General features: G+C 35.0%; 1 protein-coding gene across 3 annotated transcripts; it reads right to left on the reverse strand.

Moving 5' to 3' along the window:
* Window positions 1–16,823: 16,823 nt before the first annotated feature.
* Window positions 16,824–22,309, reverse strand: LOC110796285 (peptidyl-prolyl cis-trans isomerase FKBP13, chloroplastic). Of its 3 annotated transcripts, XM_056837966.1 has the most exons (6): window positions 21,968–22,309; window positions 21,842–21,937; window positions 18,931–19,023; window positions 18,381–18,441; window positions 17,202–17,270; window positions 16,824–17,107 (listed from the first exon to the last, which is right to left on the reverse strand). In XM_056837966.1, the coding sequence occupies exons 1-6, from the start codon at window positions 22,256–22,258 to the stop codon at window positions 17,043–17,045; spliced, it is 675 nt and encodes a 224-aa protein (XP_056693944.1). In that variant the 5' UTR covers window positions 22,259–22,309; the 3' UTR covers window positions 16,824–17,042. The 3 variants fall into 3 exon arrangements, with proteins under 3 accessions (XP_056693944.1, XP_021857028.2, XP_021857027.2); XM_022001336.2 differs by having other exon boundaries at window positions 16,824–17,126; window positions 21,842–22,308; XM_022001335.2 differs by having other exon boundaries at window positions 21,842–22,305.
* Between the last annotated feature and the right edge of the window lie 772 nt (window positions 22,310–23,081).

Here is a 23,081-nt window from a genome sequence, read left to right on the forward strand (position 1 = left end):
ACTTAGTATTATTATGTTTAGACTTCTATTAGGACGCAAACTCTAAGGTAACGTGATCTAAATACTATACTCATGCAATCCTATATACTACGTGCAGACTAGGACCAGTACCCTCGTCATTGACACTGTTCCACGTACGTTGTTCCACCAGCTCCGAACTTTCAGTTTCTAAAACAAATCTATTAAGCACACTAATGCTACTAGATTTTCTTCTCTTCTCTTTCTCTGTACTTGTACTCTTAATTCTCCTCGAGTCCAAGTTCCTCTTCTCTTGGATTCTCTAACTCTTGAATCCTCGTTCTTCCTGTAAGTCTTTGGGTCTTCTTCAAAGTCTTACCTACACACGTCATTTATCATTTCTTTGCATGCATAATAAACCACGTTAGATATTGAGTCAAGTATGATAGATATGCATAAATCATATATTATAATATTTGCTTGACTAAAATACACATAGGATAATATGGAATATAATATATTAATACATAAATAATATTCCTACCCTAATAAGAACTTTAATATGTATGGCAAATATTATGTGACTCAAATACCTAAAATACAGTGAATCTAAACAGTCCTATATTACGCATAATACTAATTATGAAAGCTTAAACTCTAAGCATTTAATCTTTCCTAAAATGCTTATGCAAACTAAAACTCTTAGACTCCTAAACCGTCTACAATACATCATAATATATGATAAATGACACCAGCTATGATATGCATTCCTAGAAGACTCCTAATGCATATCTAACTATATGAAGAGTCCTAAGCACATACAACTATATGTACTTATGATAGGATAATATGAGAGACCTAGACTAATGCAAAATCCTACGTCTAATAAACAACTTATCCCAATATGGACTCTTACCTACAGTATAACAAACATATTAGGATGCAAATATGAAAGTATTATATGCACTCCTAAACTCTATTAACGCATACAAGTACATGTCGTACATGTGACTAGGAACAGGAACAGTCAGACAACTAGGAACTCTGATAAACAGTTTCTGATCTCTTTCTGGTTGTTCCTGCTGGACCATATAAAGTATCATTTCGTTCTTCCTTTATCACTGTACTTACCACATGAAGTTTACCAATGTAAATGCTAATTTACATATAAACAACATGTATGACGTAGCCATCTTCACTTTAGTGAACAATAACTTCTCATTGCTCGTGTTACTTGTTTCTTGTTTCAATCATAACTTGTTCATCCTGCGCGCATCTTGACACACATGTTAAATAGATAATCATCATTAGTTTACAATCATCAAAACCTCATTACTCAACAATTTCCCCCTTTTTGATGATGACAAACTAATGATGCTTATCACAATTTAAGCAATAAATCGATTACACTTATTCCCCCTTAATTTTGTAAACCAACAACTTATGAACAAGTATAATGACATAGTAAGAGCAATACTAATAAACACCATATAGATAAGGATTTAGATTGTATTATATCAAACAATAAGCATCATACATACTCTTCCCCCTTTTGGCATTATCGAAAAGGGTTACTTTGCACACAATCTTTTTAGGTTAACCATACACACCCTGAGTTTATATGTCACACACACCACCTTATAGGTTAGACACTTGTTTGTCCCAAAAGTCCTCGAGTTTCCAATTTTGAACTAAGGATGTTGTTGCTACATAATTCCAATTCACAATCCAAAGACCCAATGTTAGAAGCAATGAAGTAACTTGACAAATAATATCAAAAAAAGGTTAGAAGAAAATGGTTTCATTATTAATTGCCAAGGGCGAGAATTAAGTAGAAATGGTGTGAAGAAAAGGCTTGGTGAATAATCGAGTAGAGGGAACCAAGGGTAGATGATGTGTTTGTGGTTTCTTCTTTTAAATGAGGTCCTCAACAATCATTAGAGCTTTTTAATGAATATGAAACCAAACCCAACACACCTCCATCTCTTTGTATGTAGCACCTTATCGTACCAAGTTCCCATATATCACCAATCTTCCATAAGGAACTGACATCATAGGGAAACATGGACTGACTGCTGAAATCAGTGCCTGCAGTGGCTGTTCAACTTACCAAGTTTAGTGGAACAGGAACTAACATTAGTGTTGCTTCCTTTTCCTGTTCCTGGTCCTAGAACCGTCTGTTCCTTTACTGCTCAACGAGTGTATGAGTTTAAATTTCTGTAACTCATTGATATTCTTCATAATAATTGAATTCTAGGAGAAAATAATAAAGTACAAGAATTGATCACCTTTGCTTCAATTTTTTGATTTTTTGATTTTTTTTTTTGATTTTTTTTTTTTTTTGATTTTTGATTTTTTTTTTTTTTTTTTGATTTTTTTTTTTTTTGATTTTTTTTTTTTTTTTTTTGAAACAAAGGCGTCATTACAAAATTTTGAGCTTTCCTAGAGTATAAGATCATATAGTAATATAGAAAGGACTTACCATTAAATATAAGTTCCACCATCGAATATCAAAATCATGTTCAATGTTCCCTACCTTATTCCCCCTGAGTTCCTTACCATCTTCTTTCATGCGGAACCTTGTAGAAGTGAAGTTCCATATGATACCTAGTAAATTTCTATGTGATACGTACATCATACGGTGATTTTCCTTCAAAGCTTTTATTGATAAATAATAACCCGCTGCTTCTACTTCATATTTGACTTCCCTCTCAAAACATATTCATAATTATTACTCTTCATGCATCGTCGAACCATAGGAAAGAAGAATATATTTTTGGAGTTCAAGGGTAGTGAGAGTGTGAAGTGGTAGAGTACACATATGATATGAGATAAGGAAAGAACATTCAAAATTATTGAAAGATGATATGGAGAAAGACAAGATCAGGATTGTAGAGTATGATTGAACTTAGCACACACCCACAATCATAAGATTGTAGAATTATGCTAATGGCTCGGCCTGGGTAGGCTCAACCCAATCACGAAAACACAAACCTGACTTGGGGAATGATATTGGTATTGAAAGTTTGTTCCCTCTAAAAGATTTAAAAAGAAGTGCAATATTTCAGGAACACTACTGCCTTGTTCCTTCAACGTTTCTTTCATTGTTCCTTTGGCAACTTAGGAATTTTGTATTGGGACAACATCCAAATTTCTCAACGAGTCCTCTAATAATTTTGGGCAAGTGAATATGTCTTTTAAAACATGAGAATTGAGTGTGACACATTGACTTATAGGCGTGCATGATTTACTTCAATTGAAAAGTGTACAAGGGCCCTAAACGAAAAAGTTCATTTGGGAAAAGAGTACTTTATGCTCATGTTAGTTTCAGCAAGTCTTGTTCCTTTACTACTTGGTGATAGCATCAAAAGCATTTATTCACATGAAATAGCATTTAGAAAGTTGCTTAAAATAAATGGTGCGATATTCATGCAATTTGACACATCATTAATATGAGTAAGAGTGTTATACCTCACATGGTTCAAACTTGCTTGAAAACATTGGATATGGTTTGATCATTGATGGCTTGCTTACGAGTTTCATTAAGTGTTAGTTTCACATGTACTCCAGTTGCTCCTTGTGACACCTTTTAATTTGTTGAGATCTTGTTCGCGTTCTTTTCTTCTTTGCTGGAACGCTCTAAGTGATGCTGAATGGTTCGTCTCAACTGCTCCCTGTTCCCTGTTCCTCTTTCATCTGAACAGGAACTCGTTCTATTTCCTTTGGTCTTTATGCTTGACCATGCTTCTTCATCTTGGTTTGTCTCTCGTAGATCTGAGGAATAAGTTGCATTGGCCAGTTTGGGGTCTTTATTAACCAGTAAAGCATCTTTGTTTTCGCTCACAATGATGTAATCTAAAATTAAGACCCAAATGTAATCTTTTGTGCAATTATAAGGTTAGTAGGTTAGTCTTCAAGAAATAAATATATATTAAAGCATAAATATACAGAAAATTCTAGACGTGAATACTCCCTTTTGATAGTCTCTTTTGTACTTACAACAGTACACCTTGTTGATGTTCCTTGTTGTCCATTCACTAAGAGAGTTGTTCCCGAACTTCTGTTATATTTCTGAAATTGAGTTCCTCATGAGTTGGACCAGGAACTTGTGCGTCAGCGTCAAAGCCTTCTTATGGATACGTTGGTTTTCGTTCCTGTATTCTTAAGTACTTCAGTCGTTCCGCCAAATCTTGGTCTCTGTTCCCTTGATACGTGGAACATATTTTAACGCTTCAATTTCTTTTCCTTCAAAACCTTATCGTTAATTTGCACAACTAACCAAACACAAAGTGAAGTTAATAATATAAGAAATAAAGGAAACAAAGTAATTCACACAAAGTAAATAAGGATTTTGATTAAGCTCCCTTCTTAATATCACTCATAATTCATTCTCCTTATCATAGTCTTGGAAACTTCAATTTGATCCATATGAGCTTGTTCGTTGTTTTCATCCATCTTGATTACAGGGAACTGACTTGTTGTGGAGGAACTGGATTTGACTTTTTACTGTTTCCTTATCCAGTTCCTACTGCGTCTGTTCCTGATATTTCAACGGACCTTAAGGGATACACCATCTTTCCTTTCCTTTTTGTGTGATTTGTTTGCTGTCCATTTCTTCGTTATAGATCTCTTGCATGATGATATAAACATGTAACACAACTTCTCTGCTAGAATCTCTTTTAAAGTTTTTTTTTTCGTGAGACACACTTATATGTCTTCAAATATGTGCATGAATAACATTTTTGTCATGAGCTTTATATTGTCTTTTCTCACATATGGCCTGCAAAATAGATCAGTTCTTGGTCTTGGGTACTCAAATTTGCTTGAGTCCCTTGTTGTTAGTAGGAGTAGTCAGATGTGCCTTTTTTTTTTTTTTTTTTTTTTTAAACATGTTTTACTATACTACTAATACTAACAAGATTAATTATGCATTCATATGGTACTGAATAAGTAAATAGTTCATAATGCATAACCTTCTTGACTTTAGGCATACACCTTGAAAATATTAAAATAACAGTGCTTAAATAATTCAGTTCCCATAAGTAGGAACAATCAGTTCCTCCAGATCTGTTCCTTGTACTGTTTCTAGTGAGATGAAGATTGATAATTTTTGAAATGATTTGAAAACCTTCTCTTCCATTGACGACACATAAATATCGTATTTAAAACAGTTAAAGTCGGATTTCAAATTCTTAAAATAGATAAGGTCATCTTTACTAGAAACAGTTGTAGGAACATGTCTTAGTTCCATCAAAGTCAATTCAAAACTCAAAGTCGGAATTTTCCATATAAGTTCTCTACATGTGTTCAACACTTCACCAATAAGAAACTTATTTTGATTCGTAAAACGTGTTTTGAAATTGATATGACTTGTTCCATAAACGATATATAGGTTGTTCCTAGTAAATTCAAATTTTGAAAATTTTATTTTGAAAATCTGATTTTTCCTTTTTATTTGCATTATGAAGAAGTTCAATAATTTTTAAACACAGATTTCAAAACTCTTTTGGAACCAAAAATTGTTTTACCGAAAACAACACAAGGAACAACGAATCTCAGTTCCATCTCAATAATTTTGGTGTTCATGGTCACGTGGTTCAATTCAGGTTACATGACCTTTTCGACAATTTGCAAAAACAATTTTTGATATCTCAAATCAATATTGCTTTTAACAAGTCTTGTTGCACACATGTTCCTGGTAAAATATTTATGAAACAAATTCTTTGCAATTTTTAAAATCTATTTAAAAATCAAACTTTTCAGATTCAAGATAATAAAATTATATTTCAAACCTTTTGGAAAAATAGAAATATTTTTAATATCGACAAGACTAGTAGAAAATTTTAATTTTGCTGGAATTGTGAAACAAACAAGACCACTTTGTTCCTCTTCAAAACCGCAAGAACTATTTTAAATTTAAAGCAAAGCCCTATTGAAAACTTGTAAATGAACATGGTTAATTCAAGGTTGCTCACAATCAATCGTTGATTTCTATTTCTGCGTTACGGAATGAACACACATATGGCCAATAATATATAACGTATGATGTTCATAATATTTAACAATTAAGAGCGAACATAAATAATATCATAAAGATTGAAAATTTACCTCCAATTATTTTTCTTCAATCTTTGTGTTAATCATCATCATCAAATACGTGCTATCCTCCTTTTCGTCCATCAGGAACAGCAGAATTGTGGGAACTGTTTCTTTCATAACTTTGTTCATCTTAACCCGGATCACTCATCAGGATTACCTGTAAAATATAGAGCACCGGCTCTGATACCAATTGTTAGTTTAGATGAACAACACAAGAGGGGGGGTGAATTAGTGTTTGTAGATGTTGGATCTACTTTTTCGCGGAATTAAAAACATTAAGAGATTGCAAGAGAGATTTTAGCGTGGAAACCTCTCTACCCTAATAGAGAGGAAAAACCACGGCCCCGTAGGGACTTAAACCCTTTTACTAATTAGGAAAATCACAGTTCCCTAAACTCAACTCCCTTATGAACAGTCCCTCAACCGTTCCTTCTCAATGATCTCTCTAGAGATCTTCTCTCTCAACTCTTCAGCTCGACTCAAGCTGATTCTCTCAATTACAAGGTTCACTCAAACCCCTTCCCAACTCTCAAGTATAAAAGATAGAATAACAAATAGAATCTGGAATTCTGCTGGAGCAGGAACTACGTATGTGGAACAGGAACTGACGGTACTGACGTGGGTTATAATGTAGATTTAACTTAAGCACGTAACACCACTAAGTCAGACAATTTTCCTAGACTTATGAATGCAGTATATATAGTGATGCATGTTATCTATTAACCCTAGAAGATATATTTTATGTTTATCTTTTATTTAGGAATCCTAGACCTAATAGAACTCTATCATGATAGACTTTTATCCTAAGACTCTAACAAACATATGATCGAATAATATCTCTTTATGCAGTAGATATATTAATGAAAACTCTATCTAAACGACACTCCTTTCCTATCATGACTCTTAAACAAGATAAACATTATTTAACCATTAACTAATGCAATCCTAATTACTATCAAACACATAATCCTAAATATACTAAAACTCCTTAGTACATGACTTAGTATTATTATGTTTAGACTTCTATTAGGACGCAAACTCTAAGGTAACGTGATCTAAATACTATACTCATGCAATCCTATATACTACGTGCAGACTAGGACCAGTACCCTCGTCATTGACACTGTTCCACGTACGTTGTTCCACCAGCTCCGAACTTTCAGTTTCTAAAACAAATCTATTAAGCACACTAATGCTACTAGATTTTCTTCTCTTCTCTTTCTCTGTACTTGTACTCTTAATTCTCCTCGAGTCCAAGTTCCTCTTCTCTTGGATTCTCTAACTCTTGAATCCTCGTTCTTCCTGTAAGTCTTTGGGTCTTCTTCAAAGTCTTACCTACACACGTCATTTATCATTTCTTTGCATGCATAATAAACCACGTTAGATATTGAGTCAAGTATGATAGATATGCATAAATCATATATTATAATATTTGCTTGACTAAAATACACATAGGATAATATGGAATATAATATATTAATACATAAATAATATTCCTACCCTAATAAGAACTTTAATATGTATGGCAAATATTATGTGACTCAAATACCTAAAATACAGTGAATCTAAACAGTCCTATATTACGCATAATACTAATTATGAAAGCTTAAACTCTAAGCATTTAATCTTTCCTAAAATGCTTATGCAAACTAAAAACTCTTAGACTCCTAAACCGTCTACAATACATCATAATATATGATAAATGACACCAGCTATGATATGCATTCCTAGAAGACTCCTAATGCATATCTAACTATATGAAGAGTCCTAAGCACATACAACTATATGTACTTATGATAGGATAATATGAGAGACCTAGACTAATGCAAAATCCTACGTCTAATAAACAACTTATCCCAATATGGACTCTTACCTACAGTATAACAAACATATTAGGATGCAAATATGAAAGTATTATATGCACTCCTAAACTCTATTAACGCATACAAGTACATGTCGTACATGTGACTAGGAACAGGAACAGTCAGACAACTAGGAACTCTGATAAACAGTTTCTGATCTCTTTCTGGTTGTTCCTGCTGGACCATATAAAGTATCATTTCGTTCTTCCTTTGTCACTGTACTTACCACATGAAGTTTACCAATGTAAATGCTAATTTACATATAAACAACATGTATGACGTAGCCATCTTCACTTTAGTGAACAATAACTTCTCATTGCTCGTGTTACTTGTTTCTTGTTTCAATCATAACTTGTTCATCCTGCGCGCATCTTGACACACATGTTAAATAGATAATCATCATTAGTTTACAATCATCAAAACCTCATTACTCAACAATCTTTGTACTTATCAGGGTGCTCAAGCATGAATTTCAAAGCTTCAGCATCAATTTCCAGCTCCAGATGAGTGATCTTCCTTTCCCAAGCTATGAGCAGTCCTTCTTTGATGGCAGTTAGCTCAGCTGAAACAGGCCCAATACTATTGAAGTGCGAAGAGAAACCTATATGCCAAAGGCCTTTGCTGCATCTAATGACCCCTCCTCCACCAGCATTGTTAATGTCCAACCACGAACCATCAGTATTCAGCTTGAAATAAGAGTTCTGAGGTGGAGCCCAAATTCTAACAGTAGTAGAGCCATTCCTAATAGCAGGATCTTTAGACTGCAAAACATTGTTAGTAAAGTTGTAGTCTGCCCAGAATTTGTTATAGAAAGTAGAACTGTTTTCCATTTTTAGATTGAAAACAGCATTGTTTCTATAAGACCAGATATGCCAAAGAGCCATTGCAAAGATTGTTTGCCAAGAAATAGAACCAGTGAAGTTGTAAGAAATCCATTCATGCCATGTCAGAGAGTAAAAGTGTTTGTGATCTAAATCAAAAGAGGAAGAATGAAATTGGAAAATCATAGACCAGAACATAGAAGTACTATGGCAGTCCCTAAAAAGATGAAGGTGATCTTCAATATAGGAATTGCAACGAATACATATGGGATTAAAATCAGGGATCTTAAAGGAGAGAGTTTTAGCTACAGGGAGGATAGAGTGACAGACATTCCAAAGTAGCATTTTATATTTATAAGGAACTGGAATTCTCCAAAGTTTTTTCCAGCTAACTTTGACTAAACATTGATAGTTACTAGTAGGGGCAGTAGAGTGGTAAGCAGATTTAATAGTGAAGGAACCTTTGTTGTCTAGTTTCCAGCATAAACGATCTTTATTTTCAGAAATACTAGAGAGAGGAATTGCCCTAATGAGGTCACAGATAAAATCAGGCAATAAATGTTCAACCCTAGATAGGTTCCACTGATTGTTATCAATAATTTTAGAAACCCTAAAATGAGCTATAGAGTCAGGAATATGGATGTTAGGGAGCAGGTATATGGGAGAATCGCCCACCCAATGGTGAAACCACAGTGAGGTGTCTTCACCATCCCCAATGTTGATTAATATTCCTTTTTTAAGAATATCTCTTCCTTTTAGGATGTCCCTCCATATTGGGGAAGAAGTAACATTTGGCAAGCAATCCATGAAATTAGCAAATTTAAGATATCTTGAAGTCAGAATTTTTACCCAAAGCTTATCAGGTTGAGTGAGTATTCTCCATCCTAATTTAGCCATGAAAGTCATGTTCCATCTTTTCAGATCTCGTATTCCTAAGCCTCCTTTATTTATTGGGTCACACACCCTACCCCAGTTGGTTCTAGGGATGTATTTTGATCTATCAACTCTATTCCAAAGAAATTTCTTACATTTGGTCTCAAGTTCATGGATCACAGTGGCAGGGAGTAAAGTGGTTTGCATGGCATAGAGGGGATAAGCATTTAACACTGATTTAATGAGGGTGCTTCTTCCGGCCATATTTAGAAGTTTGGACTGCCAACCTCTAATTTTGCTAGTAGTTTTATCCAAGAGTTTGAAAAAGTCAACTTTATTAAGCTTAGTGGGAGAGATAAGGCAGCCAAGGTATTTCCCAAAGGAAATGGTGTCTTTAAAACTGCAAGCCTGCTTGATAGAATTTCGAACATTATGATTCATTTTTTTTGGAAAAATAAGGGAAGATTTAGAAAAGTTTACTTGTAGACCTGAAATTTTCCCAAAAGCATCCAGAGTTTTCATCATAATATCCATATTGTTTGTGGTGGCAGCACCAAACAGGAAAACGTCATCCGCATAAAAAAGATGTGAAATAGAAACTTGTTTAGATAAACGTAAAGGTCTCCAAAGTTTGTTGTTGACCGTTTCTTCAATTAGGAGGGAAAGCCTTTCCAGACAAAGGACAAAAATGTAAGGAGAGAGAGGATCTCCTTGACGAATACCTCTGGACGGTTCAAAACTATCCGTTATTTGTCCATTCCATAGGACGGAAATACTGGCAGTTGTGATGCAACTCATAATAAGGTTTACTATGGAATCCGGGAAATTGAACCATTTAAGGGTATCATGGATAAAACTCCACTCTAGACTATCAAAGGCTTTACTAAGGTCAATCTTTAAGGCCATGCATTTAGCTTTATTACTAGCTTTATTAAAAAAGTGTGCAATTTCCTTTATGATTATGACATTCTCATCAATAGTTCTATCCATCACAAAACTAGATTGAAGAGGACTTATTATTGTTGGCAGAATAGGTTTTAACCTATTAGAAATGGTTTTAGTAATAAGCTTATAGATAGAGTTGCAAAGACCAATAGGTCTAAACTCTTTCATACAAGAGGGAATATCAACTTTAGGGATTAAACAAAGATAGGAATTGTTTATGTTATGGGGAATAGAGCTGTTTTTAAAACAATCCTGAACAAAACTAGTAATTGAAGAATTCAAGTTTTTCCAGAACTTTTGGAGGAAAAGGGGTTGCAAACCATCAGGTCCAGGGCTTTTAATAGGGTTCATTTGAAAAAGCACATTTTTAATTTCCTCCGAAGTGGGACAACTAGCTAGTAAGGCATTATCAGCAGGGGTGATGATAGAAGAAGAGCAGGATGGAACCTTCCAATTAATGCTATAAGAGTGAGAGGTTGAAAAAACCCTAATGAAATAGTCCCTAGCCATAGCTTTCAGAATATTCTGGTCCTGAATCCACACATCATCTTCATTTTTTAAACACAGAATTCTACTTCTAGATTTTTTTATCTTTGCAATGGTGTGAAAATATTTAGTGTTCCAATCAGCAAACTTTCTCCAGTTTAGTCCTGCCTTTTGAGCCCAGATTACTCTTTCCATTTGATAAATCTTTTTAAGCTCTGTAAGTAATTCTTTCTCAAGATTAAAAATGAAATGCGAGTAATTTTTAGAAAGGCTAATTTGACAACCATCTATTCTGCGTAATAAATTTTGTTTCTTTAGTTTAAGATTCCCAAATATGTTCCTATTCCAAGAATGGATAGAAGAGAGGAACTTTTGGCGTCCATCAAGAAATTTAAAATTCGGCTGATTCCAGTTCCCAATAAAATAATCATGAAAATTGGGATGAGACAACCACAGCTCTTTACAACGAAAAGGGAAAGGGCCATTTAATTTCTCAGAAAAAACATTAATCAATAAGGGACAATGATCCGAATAAGTTTTAGGTAGATGAAGTACCTGAGTGTTTGGATAAGTGTTCAACCAACTTGGATTTGCCAATGCTCTGTCCAGGCGTTCACAGATAAGCTCCATTCCTTCACGAGCATTGCTCCAGGTAAAGGGGTTGCCTTGGAATCCCAAATCAACCAAGGATGCTGCATCTGCCAGGACATTCAGATCTGTGCATTGGGAACCCACAAACCTTCTACCACCCGATTTTTCAGCCTGGCTTGTAACCTCATTAAGATCACCCAACAAAATCCAAGGGGTAGAGGGGGGAGGAAGGCTAGCCTTAAGCTCGTTCCAGAGCTCATGCCTTTTGGAGCTGGTACTAGGAGCATAAACTCCAGTAATCAAGACCTCAGGCTGAGAAGGGTTGAGTTTAAAAAGAGCATGAAAGTAATTTGGAGTTTTTTCAGTATGCTCAATGAGACAGACCACATCAGGGTTATAAAAACACCACAGCCCACCCCTTCTCCCCTCAGCAGGAACAACCACACACTTATCAAACCCTAAGTATTTTCCCACAGCAGTAGCCCTATCTTCATTATTTTTAGTTTCTAGGATAATGAAAATAGAGGGTTTGTGATTACTGATGATATCCCAAGCATAGGGAATAAAATCATTCTTGGAAGCTCCTCTAACATTCCAGATAACAAGTTTCATATCAAGATCAGGAAAAGAGGTTGGAACAAAACCAGAAACCTTGAGGTTATTGGCTGGAATCCATGGAAAGAATTTCTCCCATTCCTTCCAGTTTCGCAGCTGCTCCATCAGAACCACATCCTTCATCTTTAGTGGTTGGACCATTGACTGAATCTCCTTCTCTCCTCCATTGATCATCCCCCAGTAGCGAAACTCCAGCTGAAGACCCACTACTCCTTTTAGAACTGTGAAGGTAGTCGTATGGTTTGCTAGACGTTCTAAGTCTAGCTCGACTGGGTTTGACAGCAAGGCATAGTTTGTTGGATTTTTTGAGGGTGGAAGAAGAGGAAATTGGTTGAAGTGGGTGGAGAATGCTGGGGGTGGTGAATTCATTGGATGTAGAGGAAGGTTGAGGGAGTTGCTCTGGTAAGCTTGGAGCCGGAGCAATGAGTTGTGCATCAATGTAATCTTCTGGGAGGTTGGAGTAGTCTCTATCGATGCCCATGGGAGATGAATCTTCAGAGGTGGAGAGGGTGGTGGTGTGGTGAACTGATTCACCGACAGGTCCAGTGAAGGAGGAGGTCTGGTTGGTGGTTTCTGAAGAGGGTAAGGGTTGAACGGTAGTCGGAATGACAACGACCTCGAGCTGGAGGGAGTTTGAAAGTGAGGGATGCTGTTGGTCGGAGTTAATGGAGTAGGGGACGATGGTGGAGGGGTTGCTGCATTGATCGGGTATGGAGGGGAAAGTGGTGATGGAGGTGGTTGTCGACGACTTTGATTTGTCCGTCGAGGTGCTCTCTGTTTGTGGATGCGAGGATGTTGAGGTTTTCTTTCCATTGTTTTTTAATTTCTTGGTTGGAAGAGAAGGCAATGAGGAATAGTGATCATTGTTGATTGTTTCTGGGGTATTTGAAGATGGCGAAGAAGAAGAGGGATGGTCACCGCCCCAATTGGCCATTGTTGGAGGTTCCACGTGGATTTTCGGAGTTGGGTGAGCAAAAGCAGAAGAGGAAGATGAAGGGGGTTCCTTCTCTGGCAAAGATAAGAGATTTATTGCAGGATCTCCTTCATTCCCAATACCCTTTTCCCCAATAACTGAAAAGCTAACTTCCTTTTGTAAATTTTCCTTTTCCAGAATTTGCCAATGATTCCCTTTCCATGGAAACTTCGAATTGTATTTTTCTTTGCCTTTTGGTTGTTGGTTCAAAGTAGTTTGGCCTAGTTTCTGCTGATGTGGGTTATTTTTTGGGTTATTTATTTTGTTGGGCTTTGGGCCTCTTTTGTTGACAACCATAGTCCATGGCCCATAGTTATTATTTCTATAACTATCCATAGTGTCTTTGTCAGATGTTAATGGGATCATGGGTTGACTTGAAGAGTTTTGGCACATGGTGGGTATATGGGTGGTGGTAACTATTTCACTAGTGGGATTTTTAGTGGGTTGAGAGACAGACTTGTGGGCCGACATGGGAGGGGGATTAAGGGAAATATTATTCAAAGCTCCTTGTCGGTTAGGTTCATCAAGGTTAGGATAATTAGGGTTAATGGACAAGGAACAATTATCCTTTTGGTGACCAATTTTTCCACATAAGAAGCATAATGAATGAATATTTTCATATTCAATAAGTTGCCACTGGTTTCCTACCCAGACCGAAGTAACAAGGGGAATATTGAGATTAATGACCAAACAAACTCTTGCATACCTAGCTCTTGTTAGATGATCCGTTGCGTAGTCAACCCGAATTGGAGATCCCGCTATCTTAGCAATTTCAAAAAGAGCTTGTTTATCGTAGTATTCCACAGGAAGTTCCGGAAATCTAATCCATACCGTCATTGAATCAAACGGATTCATTGACGGTCTGAAATTCGGTTTCCATTTAGTGATCATTAGGTAATGATCCAGAACAAACCAAGGACCGCCTAAAAGAGCTTTGTCGTAGTCATCTTGAAGCGAGAATCTAAATAGGTAGACATTATGACCTAGATCAATCACTTCCAAATTACCCCTTGGCTTCCACATAATTCTCACTCGCTGAGTAATGAAAGAAGGACGAACAGAGATGCCTAAACATTTCCCCATTAAGGTCAGTTTCCATGGCTGACAAAGTTTTTCCAAAGTGACTTTTGGAAATTGCACAGCCTTAGAATCATCAGGAGGGTCAATCTCCTTTTCCTCCCATTCCAGGGAGGTAATTTGGATACGTTTGGCTTCATCAAACCATTGAGAATTCCCTTCCACAGCTTGTTTAAAAGATAAGGGTCGAGGCAAAGGGATGGGTTGAGGAGTATGATTAGTATTGGCTGTAAGATCACGGTCTTCCATCACAATATCAGGGATTGGTTGAGGAATGAACTCGGTTGAACTGGGATTATCAGGTGACGGATGAGGACATGACTCATTAGAACTGGGATTATACGTTGGAGGCACGAAATCCATTACGAAAGAAACGAAGCAACGACTGTGAACGACAAAGACGAGCACCTGCAAAAACAAAGAGGAGAACGAAAAAAGGAAAAATTTGAGGAGAAAACCCGTCCTTGATACTAAGAAGACCCCTAGAGGCCTCCTCGCCAAAGGCGAGAAGGAAAATCTCCAGTAATCTAGCTTAGATCAAGAGAGAAGGCAGAGAGAAAAAACTAGAGAGAGAAAACACGTCGTGACTTTACAATTCTATGTCACTTTACACCCTTTAATTATCACTTCTTCAAAGAATGTGTCAAAAAGGCGTGGTACAAACATGGAGAAACGAATTAGTACATACTTCGTATTAGAATATAGTAGACACATACTTTTTGTTCCTCATCCCGTCTCAAAAAAGTTTGATGATGGAGATATAATCCGTCTGTCAACAATGCACTTTGATTAACTCAAGAACAAGTGAACAACTACAACTAACTAAACAGATCAATAGAAGCCCATATTTTAGACAAGTATATAACCAATTTCCCAAATTAGCTTCTAATGGGAATTTAGCGTAAATGAAAGCCAAATACATACTTAGGCCGTGTATAAACTCTACAAGAGCTAAACTAATTAACTTGAGTTTGCGTGCAGCAAACTGCAACTAGGGATGTCAGTGAGTCTGGTTTTGTAGGAGACACGTCTCGCATCCGCCTCAAGTAGAAGGGGATAGGGGTAGGTTTGGCGTGCAGCAAACCTGCAACTAGGGATTTTAGTTTGTATTCTTTGGGATGGGGATGGGGATGGGGATGGAGCTGAATTTTGTACCCGTCATGGGTGATGGGGCGGGGGTGGCCGGGGATGGATATTTTAGGTCCTCCTCGCGCCATTGACATCCCTACATGCAACTCTGCAAGTGTGCACCACTATTTTCTAGTGTGCACACCAAAATATGCGTGATAATATTTCTTTTACGCACGACAAAATTCCAGCACCTATGTATCTTTTTAGATTTCGCGCACTTCTGGCACACACAGACTTTTTATAGCACGTACATGAGAAGAGTATGACATTCCCTAACGTATAACTCTTCTACTATAAATAAGGTCAAAACCTGTAAAATATTCATTCACAATCTTTACGAATCATCACTTCCTCTCTAAATGCCAGTTCCCTCAAGCCCCATAACTATTTTGAATCTCTTATCTAATCTCTTTAAGGTCTAGCCCAAAATACAGACACGTAACCTACAGTTACGTACTCTGGTGTAATTATCCTAGGATCTATGTTCAGCCAGCAAGGTTACTCTTCAAGAACTATCATAAGAGCTAGACGAGGCGGCATGATGCGATGTGTGAGCAAACACATCACAACATTAAACATGTACAATTTCTTTAAAAAAAACAGTACAATGTCATTAAAAAAAGAGAACCATTTAGTTTAATAGAGTATCATTTCGATAAAAACATGTACCATTTCGTTAAAAAGAGTACCATCTCATTAAAAATAGAGTACCATTTCAATTAAAACATGTATCATTTCATTGAATTTTTTTGCTGTTATATTTTTACAAAAACATAACGTTTTTACAAAAACATAACAGACTGCGATTTTTACTTCCTCTTATCCTAAGGTCTAGGATCTACTGATCTACAAGTCAGGAATCAAGATTACCCTGCACATTAAATCACATGCATTGGGTTTGTGAGTCTTAATTCTCCCACAAGTTAAGTTCGTTGGCAACTCCATACACCATTCAACTCCATACACTATTAAATTGAACAAGATTAGTCTCACACACTAATTGAAAGCCCTCTAACACATTGAGGGAACGTTCACAAGTAGGTAAAAGCAGAGAGAATTTTCACCCTCTCACCATGGAGATTGCGTTGTGGAGTTTCGAAATAATACTTCTTATATGAACTCCATCATATTAAATTTCTCCAATCAGGCTCCTTTAATACTTTTGTTTTGAATTAAATTATTGTTTCTAGATTAAGCCGATAAAATTTGAAAATCTAAAACTTTGCATAGTAAATTAACAAAGTTTAAAAATTGCATCATAAAACCTCACCTTTTGGCATTGAGTAAGTCGATCTTTAAACCCGGGTGGTACAATCGCTTCGAGTTTGTCCACTCGACATTCTTGAAAGTTACATACCTATTCCGATCCAAACCATTTGTTTCTCTAAGGCGGACCACAATTGCTTGTGATATTAAAATAGGAGTGTAATGATAACATTGTATGTAGCAACACTTATTTATCTAACTTTTTTGTACAATATCTTTGAATGAGAAAATTAATTTTGTGCAAGTTTTCCCATTAGTGATATATGAATTAATTCAAAAATAAATATTTATGAATTAGTACAAACTTGTAGCCTCAAATTTATTTGATAATGGAGGTTACATTCTTCAAACATTGCCCACGAACTCCACTTCAAAGAAAAGTGTCGAATTTGGAGGGATGATACATGTACCTAAATCATTTGAGACACTCTTGAATGGACTACACAAGTAATCAAAATGACAAAATATAGTCAAAAGTATGAAAATTAAGGTAATTATAATTACCTCCTTTACACCCAGCTCCCCTCATGCCATATCCCAACTCTGGAGGAATCATCAACGTTCTTTTTCCACCTATTTTAGCACCACAACTTTTGTTGGTAAAACATAGGAAATATAATAAGAAAAAAAATGTCCAAAGTACAATCATCAAAAGTTGTCACTTTGTGGTTTACAAACCAAACCTCTATTTTTGTAAATTAGAACTTGAAAATTCACTGACATTTAAAACTACAACACCGAGTCGGATTCCCGCAAACAAATACTGAATGTGGTGCTATTATTAATTTTCAACTCATTTATTAGTTCCATTAAATGCTTAAAAAGTTTAAAATAACCGAACTAAATCAACTCTCAAAAACCTGATTTTTTTTTCTTTTTTAGAATTTTTAAAGAATTTAAATGCGTTATTATTGAGTTGAAAATTAATAATGACCATCACTCCCAGTTTCCTTTTGTTGGAATTCGACATGGGGTTGTAGCTTTTAAATATCGGGTGACTTTTTAGATTGTAACTAGTATGTAATCCGGGCGTTGCCCCGAGTTTTGACTTTTATTCTGTTTTTTTTTTTAAAATATGTGCACGTAGAAATGGTGTCATCATCAAATTACGGTGGTGACATAAGATTAGTGGCCGATCAACAACCTCCCCGATTAAACCCACATCAAAAAATCTAAACAAAGTCGGATCATTTTTTTCAAAGTAATAATTGTACATTTATGAATTAAGTAATCATTCTTTTTTTGCATTCACTTTTATTCAATGTATTTTTTATTGTAAAAAGAACATATAGGCTTATATGGAAAGATATTACATAAGTTGTAGTTTGTTAAGATGGTAAGAAGTGTAACTTTTAACAAAGAGGTTTGATGTTCGATCCTTGTTAGATGTTTTTTTGTTGTAATAACGTGTCATGATGCTACTAAGTAGTGACGTGGCGTAATAAGGAGAGGTCTATGTGACAAGTATACATTCTTCAAAACGCCTTTAATATATTAGTATAGATTTGCAAAAATTGAAGTTTAAAGTTATAATCAGTAAAGTGACAAGTTTTCATGGTTGTATTTGAAGATTTTTCCATATAACAATAATGATTACTTATTTGTGTAAGTGAAAGTAAAACAAGTAAATAGTATCGAGAGTTAAAATAATGCAACTATTTAAAAACAAACATAATATATTACCGGCAAGCATGGGAGGGACTCCTTCACTCCCCAAGATACCTGCATCCCATCCTTTGATAACCTTTAAGGTATTTATGATTAGTATGACAAAATATTCCGAAGTAGAATATAACAATAACAAGTCATAAAAAAATGTCAAAGATGCATACCAAAGAAAAAAGTTATAAAAAATGAAAGATTTTTTTTTAAATAAAATTGTTTTGACAATCAATTCATATGCTGATATGCAATAAAAAAAATGCTGCATAAAAAAATGTTGTTTTTATGTTAGACATGCAAAAAATGATCTTCATCGTTACTATATGCAACAAGTATGAAACAAAATAACGTGAAAGAGATAAACATTAGTCACTTTATATGATTTAGGTTAATATCCTTGATTTGATGTTGAGACCCCCAAAGTTGATACACCTCATAATTAAACAAAAGTTAAGACTTTTCAAAGAAAATCGGCCATAGGTGAGACCACTAACATCAAGTTTTCCTACCGTTATTTCAATATGTAAGAAGAACAAGTATAGAGTATGCATAAATACAACTAAGGGCTTACTTCCCCTACACCAACACGGAATGTTAAAGGTTTTCCTCGGTTGTAGCTGCTATCAAAGACCTTTCCGTTTTCCAATTTACCGACATAATGGGCCTGTAATATATCAATTAACGTATGAATAATGAATAATGAATAATGAATAATGAATAATGAATAATAAACAATAGTTTTTAAAATTTAGATAGTAATATTATTTTTGTAAAGCTTTAAATTTCTACTATATAAGCCAACTTTTGGGCATTTTGATGTCCACGCAAAATATCGATCACTTATAATTTACGGAGTAAATTGTAAAAAGAACATTTGTACAAAAATGTTATAAAAATACTTGCATGTAAAACCATTTTTTGAAAGTATTTGTACACAAGCACGTATGGTACGTGGGTAAGTCTCCCAACAAGAGTTCTGCATACATGAGACTCAAATCCGAGACCCCTTAAACGACATCAAACAGCTTACCACTTCAGCCAACTCCATATTAGCCAAATTCCTATAATGCCAACGGAATATGTTGAACAAATTTATACAAACCACATAAAAAGCTTCCCATAAATTATAATTTTCCATAAGAATTAAAGAGCGATTTCCTTCAATATTGGTTAAAGATCCAATAATTCCCAAAATACGCCACTTTCTAACTTAGTCCCCTCCACAACGTCAACGTCAGCATGGAAGAAATAAAAGTATTTTTTTTTCCGGTTCAGCTTTGAACCGCCAATTGACATGACTGTTTTGTTTTAAAACACACCGCCATTTGAATTGGCGGTTCAATGATAAAAAACCGCCAAAACTCAAATGACGGTTTGCTTTAAAACAAAACCGCCATTTCAATTGGCGGTTTTGTGTGCATCATATCTCAAAACCTATATACGTTTTGTCCCTCTTTTTTTTGGTAATGTAAACCACCAACTGAAATAGCGGTTTAACAAGTAAACCGCTATTTCAATTGGAGGTTTACTTGTTAAACCGCCATTTCAGTTGGCGGTTTCTTGCTGAACGATTAAAAATTTTTGAATCGGATTACTTGCTGACGTGGACGATAGAGTGAGAATTAACTAAACAAATGGCGTATTTTGGGAATTTGCGAATCCCCGAGTATTATCGAAGGAAATCGCTCAGAACTAAATCCCCCAAAACACTAATTCATATGGTACAAATTCCTATAAAAATCTTTGACAATTCAGACCACATGTCCCACCATTACCTTCATACATAAGGTCTTGCACGTATACTCGCATAGTGTGTAGTTGTGTACCATATATTTATTGTACACCTTAGAGCATGTTTATCAAACACCTTGCTTTGGTGTTTAAGAGAGACAAGTGAATAAAAAATAATAAAATAGGTAGAGAGATGAGTGAGATCGAAAGAAAGAGAGAGAATGAAACCAAAGAAAATTAGGTGTTCATGAACACCAAATGCAAAACCAATCTCTTGTAAGGAGAGTTTGACATGCGGCATATGGTGACCACAAATTTTGATTTTTTTTAATTGCAAAATGTTGACCTAACTTTGTTGTGTTAAATAAATATAGGTGGGTATGGATGATGTAGGAGAGAGATGATTTTTTCGGTGTTTGATAAATGTTGTTAGTGTTGGGTTTGGTGTTAGGTAAAGAAAAAAAAGGTAAAATACTATATTTTATTAGTGAAGACCAAATATTGGTGTTTGATAAACATGTTCTTAGTAACTTTTAATATGTACGGAGTATTGTTTAACTTTTATATTACTAAAAAGTTGAAAGATAAACATCTTAAAGTGTTGAATAATTAATTTTATACTCTATTAGCGATTTTAAATAGATAACTTTAATTAAAATGTCACTATAAAGATAATTTTACATATATATGTGTAACTTTTAAGCATTTTAAGTTAACTTTTACTGCGGTATACAATATTTAGTGTACATTACTTGTAAGTAAGAATTTTCCTATCCACCTAACATACTCCGCTAATAAGCGTGATCTAAAAGTTAAGTTGCTTAGATAATATTGTCATTTTACACCCAATTATTCAAACCTCTATTGCAAGTATCTCCTATATTAAGCATTTTCAATTCATCCCATAGCACTTCTAACTCAATACTTTAGTTAACTTTTTGGAATGGTCAAACTCTTAAACTCATTTTTTCTAAACCTCTCAAAACCAAACACCACAACATTGTAAACTAAGGCTTGTTCTCCTCAGAAATGCAAATTAGTGACAAAATAGTGAATACCATGAGCATGAGTATTCCTAATCACAATATTTTAGTAATGACTTTTAGCCTTCCAATCCTCTAGTGGATGACATTTGACCTGGTCTGATTTTTCTATCTTTTGGTGTACTTTGACTTGATTTTTCTTGATTTGGTCTAATCCTAACACTTATAAAGCTTCATACTTTGATTACTATTCACCCAATAGTGCATTTACGTGCATGCCCCTCATTTCCTTCTTTGTTTTATTTTGTCTTATTCTTAACAATAGAGCATTTACGGTTTCACCCTTCCATTGCTATACAAAATGTATTGTTTTCTTTGGGTATAATTTCCTATATATTGTACCTTCGAACTATCAATTAAAACGCATATGGTTTCTATTTCATGTTACATGTAAATCCAACATCTAACTTTGACATATCATTTCTAGCATTTACCATAAATAATTTTTTACAAAAATAATTTTGTATACCTTGAGGGATCGTGCGCGATTCAACAACTAGTTAAATAAAAAATCGGGAGTACTTTTTGTTTTTTTAGGTATGATTTGGTCTGAAATTTTATATGCCAGTTCGATTTGAAAAAACAATATAAGTAGGAATAAAACAAATCCTAAATGACTAATACAAAACAAATTCACATTTTTTTTTCTTTTTTTAAAATTTTATCATAGGTAGGGCGAAGAATAAGAAAATAAAAAGAGTAAGATACCTTAATAAGTCGGCCTTTGGAAGGTTGAGGACCAGTCCCAACAAGTTTGTCACAGTAAGCAAGACCAGATGGCGAAGGGATAAATTCACAAGAAGCCTCAGCCTCAGCCTCAGCCTCAGCCTCAGCCTCAGCCTCAGCCTCAGCCTCAGCCTCAGCAAATTGGGATGGCAGAAGAATAGTAGCTAATAATAGCCCTATAGAAGCTCCAATGCCAATCACTTCTCTTCTTCTTCGCAGCGAATTCGGCTTCTCAATTTCAGCTACACAGACACATTCATTCACTTCTCTATGTTCAGCTCTTGTTGCTGAAGCTTCACAATGTTTTTTGTCAAGATTTTTTAGTAGCAGATAGGAATTGTTGGTGTTGTGTGTTTTTGGGCTGAAGAAAGCAGGAGAAAGTAATGCCAATGACTTCATTCTGTTTATCGACCAATAATCCTTCCAACAGCTAATAGAGGATAAGGAAGGAGAAATATATAATAAGCTAAAAGTCACTATTCGAATTATTAATAATTATTTGGAGATGTTAAAAATGGGCTAACTTGGCTACATATCAACGTCTCATACAACAAATACTTCCTCCATTCCACAAATTAAGCATCATTGTCGACTTTTATTCATATGACACATTACTTTGACCGTTAATATTTCAAATCGTGTATAAGTAAAAATTATTAAAAATGATATTTAGAAAATATATATCGATACGAATCTAACATGACCCTACATGACAACAATTTTCTTACGGTATCAATCACAAAAAATTACAAAAGTCGTAATGTGAATAAGTGTAAAAACTAAATGGTGCGATATTTATGAAACGGAGGAAAAATATACAATTTTGAGAAAAGACTATCTTACTTTTAATATAATTTTTTTTAAAATAAAATAAAAAAGTAAAACAAATATGTGTCTTTCTTTTAAAATAAAATAAAAAACAAAACATATACAAGCCAGAAACCATGGATATACTAAACATTCTAAGTTCTAACCCATCACTAGTAGCGTTTTTTTTTTGGGATTTTTGTTTAAAACATAAAGAGCCACCAGCACTAGTGATCTTATGTTACACCGCTACTAGAGTTAGCGGTTCTTCAAATTAAATGTTATCGCTTTACGCTGAATTAAGTTTTAGAAAATAAAATTGTATTCGATCTTCCGTGGACGGTACCACGGGAAATAGTTTTCAATTTAATGTAAATTGGGAATTATTTATTGTTTTAGCTATTTCTAGGGAAGT

Source organism: Spinacia oleracea, chromosome 1 (assembly GCF_020520425.1).
Source record: "Spinacia oleracea cultivar Varoflay chromosome 1, BTI_SOV_V1, whole genome shotgun sequence".
NCBI classification, from domain to species: Eukaryota; Viridiplantae; Streptophyta; class Magnoliopsida; order Caryophyllales; family Amaranthaceae; genus Spinacia; species Spinacia oleracea.

What these genes read in the sequence shown, in the direction of transcription:
- LOC110796285 (XM_022001335.2), bottom strand. Translation starts at nt 22,258, where the DNA reads ATGAAGTCATTGGCATTACTTTCTCCTGCTTTCTTCAGCCCAAAAACA. An exon ending in CCAAAGGCCGACTTATTAAG is followed by an intron (nt 19,024 to 21,841) that starts GTATCTTACTCT and finishes GATATATTACAG; the next exon opens with GCCCATTATGTCGGTAAATT. An exon ending in TCCGTGTTGGTGTAGGGGAA is followed by an intron (nt 18,442 to 18,930) that starts GTAAGCCCTTAG and finishes AATACCTTAAAG; the next exon opens with GTTATCAAAGGATGGGATGC.